General features: G+C 46.6%; 1 protein-coding gene across 1 annotated transcript in view; it reads left to right on the top strand.

Moving 5' to 3' along the window:
• Positions 1-3,641: 3,641 nt before the first annotated feature.
• Positions 3,642-9,265, top strand: part of LOC103597783 (TBC1 domain family member 22A) — a gene marked incomplete at both ends in the record, with an annotated part of 120,587 nt that continues 114,963 nt past the window's right edge. Inside the window, one exon of the mRNA XM_008581644.1 lies at positions 3,642-3,712. Within this exon, the coding sequence (XP_008579866.1) occupies positions 3,642-3,712 (71 nt within the window). The remainder of the gene's footprint in view (positions 3,713-9,265) is intronic.

Below are 9,265 nucleotides of genomic sequence, written 5' to 3'. Positions count from 1 at the left end.
CCTCAGTGTCGCGCCCGTACCGGACCGGGACCAGCAACGGGATCGCAACCCTTGGTGTTGCCCCCGCTCCTCGCTCAGCCAGTGAGCCGCCGGTCTGCACATGGGATCCGAACCCTCGGCGGGAGCGCTGCCACGCTTCCCAAGCGGCGCACTGTAGCAGTGCACCACCGGGCCGGCCCCCATTTAGATTTTTAATCATCTGGAAATTACGTTTTTTGTGTTAGGATATGCAGTCTAATTTTCTCGTGTAAAGTAGATGCCACACCATGTGGACGTCTTGGGTTGGCTAGCCCTGACGTGCTGTTTTCGTCATAACTAAATGGTCGTCTGTGTATGATGTATTTTTGAACCATTCAGTGTGTCACTAACTTCTTTGTCCTGGTCTCCCTCAGACCCCGTTGTTTCAGCTGCTGTGCTCTGTGACACGTTTTCTCCTCTATTAGCACAGTCCCTTCATGTTGCTCTCTGTGGGAATAGTGCTGGTTGTTCCCATGCTGTTGCTTTTCTGGGTGAACTTGGGGGTCACTGTGTCAAGTTCAGGACACATACACCACATCCCAGTGGAATTTTGATTGGCTTTTATTTTTTAAGTGATTTAAAAAAAAATTTTTTTTTGAGTCTCAGGTCTGTCTGTCCAGTCTCTCATTTGAGTTGTCTTGATGTTAGCTCCTTAATTTCCCTTTGGTCATTGCTTTTTTTTTTTTGTTTTGCTGTCACCATCACCTCTACGCTGGGCTTTCTAAGCAGCCCATCACAAGGTCTCCTTGTAAGCACTCTTGGCCCCTCTAGTCTGTTCTCCGCACCAGCCCAGGCATTGTATAAACTGTTCTCTGGGCTCAGAATACTCCCCTGCTGGCTCCCCTCTTCACCCCATTTACTCTTCCTCATCCACAGGTCTGTGTCACTTGTCACTTCCTCAAGGAACCTCCCTGAGCTTCCTGTCTAAGTAGAATTCTCCATCTGTGTTTCATGGCACTCTCTGCCAGTCTAGTTGTAAGTCTGCATTTGCCTTGTCCTTGGAATGCAAGGTGGGCTTGCGAAGCACAGGGGGGCTTTCCAGGTACTGGGGTGCTCTCTAGGCACAGGTGAGCTTTCTAGCACAGGGTTGGGGTGCTCTCTAGGCATGGGGGCTACATTTGGTGTTGTAATTCTCCTACCCTTAGCCTAGTGCCTGGCCCAGAGGAAGTGCTCCTTAAATACTTGGTGATGTCAGTGAGCTTGGTGTTTTCCTCTATTTATGTGTGTCTTTAAATGCAGCCTAAAGCTTCATGTGGTATTATACAGCTCTTGTCGAGCTTATGCTTGTAACATTTTCCATTTGTTTATTTTTTTTGGTGGTAGAGAAAAGCTGTTGCTTTTGGAGTGTTCTTATATTTGGCCGTCTGGTTCAACTCATTCCTCCGTTTCCTGCCTGTCTCCTTGTTCTCCCTCCCTCTCCTGGTTGGCTTCATCCTCAGGCTGGTCTTGTGCTAGAAGGTTGCAGCAGTCCTGAGCCTCATGTCTGACCCTATCAGCTTTCAGAGGAAGAAAGAGAAGGTTGCCTCCAAAAGACCGTCCAAGAGCAGGGAGGGACTTTCTCAGAAGCCCCGTGCTTTTGCTTTCTTCCCAGGGGCTCACAGAAGGAGGGCCCCAGGCCCCTGGTGAGTCAGTGGCTGATCTACTAGGCTCCAGTCAGGCCCAACTTTGGAGTGGGGTGCAGGTAGGTACAGCTTCTTCTGGGCTGACTCCCCACCTCCAGGGCTGCTGGTGGGAGGTGTGGTCACTTTGCACAGCGAGGATTCTGCTGGAAAGGTGGCAGGGGTGAATGGGCCCTGGGTGAAAGTCTCCACTGGACATCCATCAGGATGGTCACCTGGCTTTTCTCCATTAACCCTATCCAACACATCAATAATATTACAGCATTTTCTGAAGTTGAACCATCCTTTCATTCTTGGAGTAAATCCTACTTATGTGTGTATTCTTTGACTATGCTGATGTATTTTGATCTGCTAAGATTTTATTTTATTTTCTGTATTCATAAGTGAGATTTGTCTGGGCTACAGAAAGTCTTAAATATGGGAGTTAATATTGTGAAAAGATCCTTGTATTGAAGGTTAATTAGTTCCTTTGTGACCTTAATTGAGTCACTTAACCTAAGACTGTTTCTTCTTTACACCATGGTGATCACTGCCCTAATTAACTCAAGCTGTTTTGAGGATCAAATGGGGTAATGTATTTGAAAGCTCTCTTTAAACACTAAAACTTAAAGTTAGAACTTTGTCTTGTGCTGTATATTCAAGATTTTTGAAATTTTTGTGAGTTTCTTCTAATGAGGAGACAGGTTCAGAGAACATTAACAACTGAGTTTTCTTTCAGCTTTCTTCATAACCTGTAATAAAAAAACCCCCAGAGTTATGCAGAGGGAGAGGCCCTGGGAACATGATTTGTAAACATTACGTTATTGGTGTTCAGATATTAGGTTTCTGCTTTTCATAATATCCTTAGGGAACTGGGGAAGATTTGATATTTTCTGAGATTGCCATAAAATGCAAGTTATTGCTGGTACTGTTGCCCAATTATTCCGTACTATTTTACTTAGGCTTTAGTAATTGGAAAAAGATTAGATGTCAGGACTTTGTATTTTGTTGATTGTATTATGAAAGTCTTCTCTTTAATCATTTCTTTTATTTCTAGTATTAATCATTAGCTCCAAGCTGTTAGGAGAAGAAACTAATGGTGGATTCCTAACTTAAAGAAATAATTACTTCGGTTTCAGTGGGATTTGACAGTTTTGATATACCTGAAAATTGAAATGAGTTATGTAGCTATTCGAGGCATGTGAATGAGACACTCAAGGAGACAGAAGGCCAGACAGAATTCAGGGTCCATTATCCTCACCCCTTCCACTCTGTGGTGCCCTTGCCTGCCCTTAATAGGCTCTGGACTTTGTTCCAGGACCCTTCTGCCTCTGGCCAGCCCCTTCCCTCTTGTGACTTTTCCCACCTGCAGGTATTTGTAAAAGCATCAATTACTTGTATTAGTGTACCTTGAAGACTTTATTGTTCTTGGTGTGTATAACTCAGCTACGTTCTTAATTAATGCTGTGTAAAAACAAGCTTATCTCCGTGAAACAATTTCTTTCAAAACCAATACTAAGAAAATCACCTTCCTATAGGTGTCCTTAAACAGTAAATAGTGAGAGTAAGACAGGATGAAGGAAAGAAAGAAAGAAAAAACAATTAAGGTGGTCAAGGTGGGGAAATAGCCTTCAGGAGAGGGGGAAGGGAGAGAGAAATTGAAGGAAGTGGGAGGGAAGGGGGCTGGTGTCCTCTGTACTTCATCTGAGGAGGAAGAAGTGATGGTGCCTCATCTGTCCCAGGGTGGCTCCAGGGACACTTGGGGTACATTTTGCAAAGAGGTACTCTCTAGAATTTAAATGTAAACAGATAACGTTTGGCTTTATTTGAATAGGATGGTAACTTAACTTCTCTCATTTATTGAGAACAATCAGTATCTGAAATTTTTATCATTTAGGTTTATTATAGTTTTATTGATGGGACTCACTGCACCCTAATAACAGTGGTGGGATATGTTTAAGCCCTGGGGGAAGCTTGCTGACCTTTGATAACCCTGCTTCTCCTTGTCCCTTTTTTTGTCAACAGAAGAGTTACGGAAGTTGAGCTGGTCTGGAATCCCTAAGCCGGTTCGTCCAATTACATGGAAGCTTCTCTCGGTAAGTGTCTGTGTGCCGCTTGTCAGCGTGGTCTTTCTCCAGGGAGCACAGCTATAGTTGTCCCCGCCTGAAGTGTGGCCCCCCAGCCACAGTGCAGACATCTGCCCTGTCTTTGTCACACAGTGATACAGACCTTTGCCTTGACTAAGATGACATTTTCCATTCTTTGCTTAATTTCAAGCTTGGTTTGACAAGGCTGGCAGAAAATAAGTAGTAACTTATGACAGCTGTATTCTTTTTCCCTGATTTTATTTAAAAAAGTCTTTATAATATGTTCAAACCTGTGATATAGAAAGGTTCCAGCATAGAGGGTTATTTTAACTCTGTGGAGTCAAAACAGAAATGTGTCTCAAATATGTCGAAAAGAGGGAGATATGTTTGACCAAGGTTTTTCTTTTTCTTTTTTAAATATTAGTAATGATGTTAGCAAAAAAGAAAAAAAGGAAATTGATTTTAGAAATAGTTTGCTTTTCTGGTCAACTAGTGGAGTTCTGGCTCCCTCCAGCCTAGCACTGAATCGCCTGTCTGGAACCCTCTGGAGAGATGGGGTTGCGATGGTGGTCATCGGGACGCCCACGTGTTCTTAACCCTGGCTTAATACTGGAAGTGAGCTTGGCCCTGCTGGAAGTTTCAGAATAGTTTATAGACAGCTTTCTTCTCGTTTCTTTTCTTAGTATTTTTGGAACTAAGTCAATAGGGAACTCTAAGTGTTTAATCTAAATTGGGTCTGACTTTCAGTATTTAAAAGACTCTTTCCTGCTAATGAGTCTTAATAAATTTGCAGCTTAGTACCTCGTAATCCTAAATGCAGATGCAGCTCCAAACAGCGAATATTTATTGATTAAATATTCTCTTGCAATTAAAGTTAGACCTGCTGCGATTGCTTGTATTTTTGTTTTGTGTTTTTTATTTTAAGGGCTTATATCCAGTTTTCCAAATGTCCTCTAAGATAGGTTATAAGTTTTCCAGATTAATTTGTAGGGAGTTTTGATGAAAATATCTTGAAGATCCTTTGTAGCAATTTTATATTTATTAAGGATGTGCCACGTCTGGTGGAAAGTCTTACGTGAGTTATTTTGTACCGTTCTTTCTCCTTTAGTTCTCAGTCTCCACAAGTCATAGTTACGAGGCCCTGATATATGCTGCACAGTGATGACGTGGGAGTGTACACTCTCTGTGCGTATTAAGGATGTGCCACGTCTGGTGGAAAGTCTTACGTGAGTTATTTTGTACCGTTCTTTCTTCTTTAGTTCTCAGTCTCCACAAGTCATAGTTACGAGGCCCTGATATATGCTGCACAGTGATGACGTGGGAGTGTACACTCTCTGTGCTTCAGTGGGCAGGGGAGCAGAAGGAGGTGGTTGTGAGTGGGAGTGTGGGGGATGTGGGTGGAGTCTGCACCCAGGAATGCTGGCAAGCAAGGGAAAGAAACCTGGGTGTTCTCCAGCCCATGTATCCATTTAGCTATTGCTGGTTACAAGGCCCTTGCTCAGGAGACAGAGGTGAACTGGATGCTAGCCCATGCCTAGGAGGAGGCCGGGTGCAAACCTGAATCAGGATGGTGGCAATGTGGTCTGAAACTACATGCAAGTGTGGACCAAGGGTGGAGGGTGGAGTCCAGTAGCAAGGGGGCAGGTTAAGGGCAAAGGTCAGCTTCATAGGAGAAGAGGCTTCACACCTGGAGTCTGCAAGGCCCTGGCAGGTGGGAAAGCAGGAGAGGGAACTGGGAGGACTTGCAACACAAGGGACCGGGGTGAACATGGTAGTTCTCAGCCCTCTCTTGGGCTTGGCTTGACAGATGAGTAAAAATAAGTGTGAGGTCAGGGAGCAAGGCCCGTCCTTTCAATGGTGGGGGATGGAGGGGCAGGTCCAGGGGAGTGCACACTCAGGATGATGCCAGCCAGGCCTCCTTGGGCAAGGTGGTGTGCTTACGTGGCATCTCAAAAGGGGTGTCAGTGTTCCCCAGGTGAGGGAGATGGGGAGGTCACAAGGCCCATGGGATGTGGTGGGAGTGGGATAGGCAGGAGCAAGTCTGGGGTGAGCTGGCTTGTGCAGGAATTGGTGGGAGGGACTTCGGCAGCTCGAGTTGGACACAAGTGTTGGTTTTTTTGCAGGGAGCAAATGCTCCTCATGCCTTTGCCATGCTCTGGGTGCTGTGCTGGAGCAGCCAATGCAGGGTCATGCTGCAGGTGGCTCTGGGCCTCCGGGGGAAGGGCACCCACCTGTGGAGGGGTGCTGGTCAGGACTGGGAGTGGACAGGTGGAAGCTGGTCCGAATTGTCGGCTGCTGTCTTTCATCTTCAGAGAGCTGACCCAGGAGCTCACGTGTGAGTCTCTTCTTGCCTGATGGCTGCTCCAGGCATAGTCAGCCTAAGCATGTTTTCTGTAATCAAAGATCTGGGGATCATAGTAAACGATGCTGATCACCCATCCTCGACTCAGCAGGTGTTTCTCAGACATCTCGCAACCCTCGGCGCTGCGCCCGCACCTTGCTCAGCCAGTGAGCGGCCGGTCTGTATGTGGAATCCTAACCCTCGGCAGGAGCGCCCCCGCGCTTCCAAGCGGCACACTGTAGCAGTGCGCCACCGGGCCGGCCCGAAGAGCATTTTTTTTTTTAACTGATGAGTAGAAAATGCTGCTTCAATGAAGAAAGATGAAGATGTGGCTCTTGTCACTTATGAAGAACTGACATATTCTAGAACATGCTATTGTACTACCAGTAATGCTACTTAACATTTAGATTTCATGCAATCAGAGTAGTAATTTCTTAAAAATTAGTGCTGTAGAGAATCATACTTCTGGCTCCCTTTTAATAAGTATTCGGAAACATCAAACAAAAACTAATTAAACATCTAACATTTACGCTAAGTACAATGGTTAAAACAAGTGAAACCCCAGTATCATCTTTTCTTCTTTCAATATATCGAGGAAGGTTTGCATATGAACACAGTGGGAGGGGCAATTTGATTTTTGTGTCACCAGGACAATTTTAGATATAAGTATATGCATGCATTGTTTTACATTTATGATTAGTGTTTTTATAGCATGCTAATACAGCAATTAAGTTTTCTGTAGTTCTGTCATTTAAAATTCATTGCATACTTGAATATATTTCATTTGCATAATTTCTAGTCTTGCTTAATTATTGAAAGGCCTCAATTGCGTGTGTATGTTTTTCTTCAGGAATGGGAATGCCAGGAGTATGTGTGGGGTTTTTTATTGCCTCCATTCTCATTATACATACCTGCCTTTTAGAATTTGTGTTTTAATAGTTAAGTTAAAATTTGGGGAACAAGAAGCATTTCTAGGAGTACCTGTTCATGTTTGGGGAGTTTTTGGCATCACTGCATGCAGTTGCTGTTAGGCTGTCCACCCACTGTGCAGCTGGTCACTTTGGTGGCCCAGCTGCCTGCATTGCAGGCCGGGCCCCCGGCCTGGCATGCAGGGCACCCTCTCGCAGCCCTGGCCACAGCCCCGCTCCTCTGCCAGGCTCTGTTCTGGACTTGCCCAGAGCCAGCCTGGACATGGTTCCCTGTGCACTGCATGCTCTGTCTCTCCCTCTCCACCTTCTCCATTATCAAAACTAGACCCCAAGCAGCATGCTGGCTCACGCCCACTTGTCACAAGTTAGCTAGGACTGCCCTCTTCTGCCACGCCCCAAGGGCAGGCCTCTCCCTTGCACATCACATTGATACCATCATTCATTCCCACAAGAAGTATGTGTTGAGTGTCGACTGCGTGCCAAACAGTGCTCTGAGCCCCTGGGGGTAGCTGAGAGCGACAGGGTGGAACATTCTGCCTCTTGGAGCTCACGTTCTGGTGGGAGGAGGCAAACAGTAAACCAAATAGGGCAACTTGGTAGTCTCTCAGAAGGTGATGAGTGCCATAGAAAAAACCTGCAACAAGGCAGGGGATTGTGAGGCTCAGGGAGATGAAGTGCTGGGAGGTAGGTGGTCAGGTGGGCCACATTGAGAAGTTGCCATTTGAGCAGGGAGTTACAGGAGGGCATGGCCATGTAGGTGCCTGGGGTGCATTCCAGTCTTACTCTTTGAAGAGGCCATACCTTCTCCAGTGCAGGGCGTGCCATCCGGGTGCAGTGCAGGCCAGACAGAGTCACCTCCTGAATGGAGCTGGCCCAGGTGATGAAGAGGATGCAGTAAGTAACAAAAGCAGTGCCACCTGGATCCTGATAGAGCAGAGGGAGGGTAGCGGCTGCAGAGAGAGGTGCTGCTGGGGAGAGGCTGCAGCCTGCCCTGCTGAGGTGGAGAGCAGCGGACGATAGCTAGTTCTAGAAAGGGCTAGCTGGTAAATGTTTTAGGCTTTGTTGCCCATCCGTCTGCTGCAGCTGCTCAGGTCTGCCATTGCAGTTGAAAGCAGCCACAGAGAATCCACGTAAATGAAGGCATACAGCTGTGTTTCCATAAAACTTTATTCACAAAGGCAGGGGTGAGCTGGATTTGGTTGGTGGTGGGTAGTTTGCTGACCCACAGTCTAGAGGGAGCGGGTCCCAGCAGAGAGAGGCAGTGAGGCAGGAGAAGATGTGGCACTTAAGGAACATTTAAACAGCTTAGAAGCCAGAGAGGCTGGCACATGGACAGTGTCACTTTTGGTCAGAGAGTAGGAAGGGCCAGGCCGGGCAGAGCCTGGATTCTTATTCTGAGCATGGCTCGAAGCCACTGGAAATTGTTTTTTGGGGGAGGGGATGATGTTAAAGTGGTCTGATTTTCACAGGGTCTCTGTGGCTGTTGTGTGGAGAAAGGACTGTTGGGTGGAGAAAGTGGAAGGGGGTCAGTGTCCCACCGCAGACGGACAGCTCCCCGTGAGACTGGCCACCCTTCAGCATCTCTGTATTCCCAGTGCCAATCAGAGATAAGGGTGGGGTGTGGCGAAGGAATGTTGTTGTGTATATGTCTGTAGGTGACTTCTCAAGTGTGGATTTGCTCCCCAAGTTTTCTGTGAGTTGGAGTAAATTGGCACTGCTGAAGAGTGGGGGGTCTCAGGCTATCAGCTGGGGCTTCAGATTCCCGTAGGCTGGGGTTTGGTTTTAGTTTACCATGATGCCTGTGTGACTCTGGGCATGTTAGCTGAACTTCCTGAGCCTTTCTATTCACCTGCACATAGGAATAAAGGCAGCCTTGTGTGATTTCTAGGATTAAGGGCACTGCTGAGTGTAGCACAGTGCCTGCAAAGGAGATGTCCCTTCCCTTATTTGACCTACGGGTATGGCAGTTTTGTGACAAAGAAAAAGAAGTGATCACTATACAGACATGAATAGCCTTGTGTGATTTCTAGGATTAAGGGCACTGCTGAGTGTAGCACAGTGCCTGCAAAGGAGCTGTCCCTTCCCTTATTTGACCTACGGGTATGGCAGTTTTGTGACAAAGAAAAAGAAGTGATCACTATACAGACATGAACGAGCAACAAGGTGAAAACAGGTATGGACGAAGCCTGTGGTTGGAAGATGGATTGTCTCTGAAGCTGTCTTTAATTTGATGAGAAGCATCTTTCACTTGAGTTTGACCAGTAACCAACCCCCGCCCCCCGCCCCCCCACC

The sequence above is a fragment of the Galeopterus variegatus genome, unplaced genomic scaffold (genome assembly GCF_000696425.1).
Source record: "Galeopterus variegatus unplaced genomic scaffold, G_variegatus-3.0.2 Scaffold2422, whole genome shotgun sequence".
NCBI classification, from domain to species: Eukaryota; Metazoa; Chordata; class Mammalia; order Dermoptera; family Cynocephalidae; genus Galeopterus; species Galeopterus variegatus.
The sequence above is the reverse complement of the archived record's forward strand: the minus strand, read 5'-3'. Positions and strand labels throughout refer to the sequence as shown.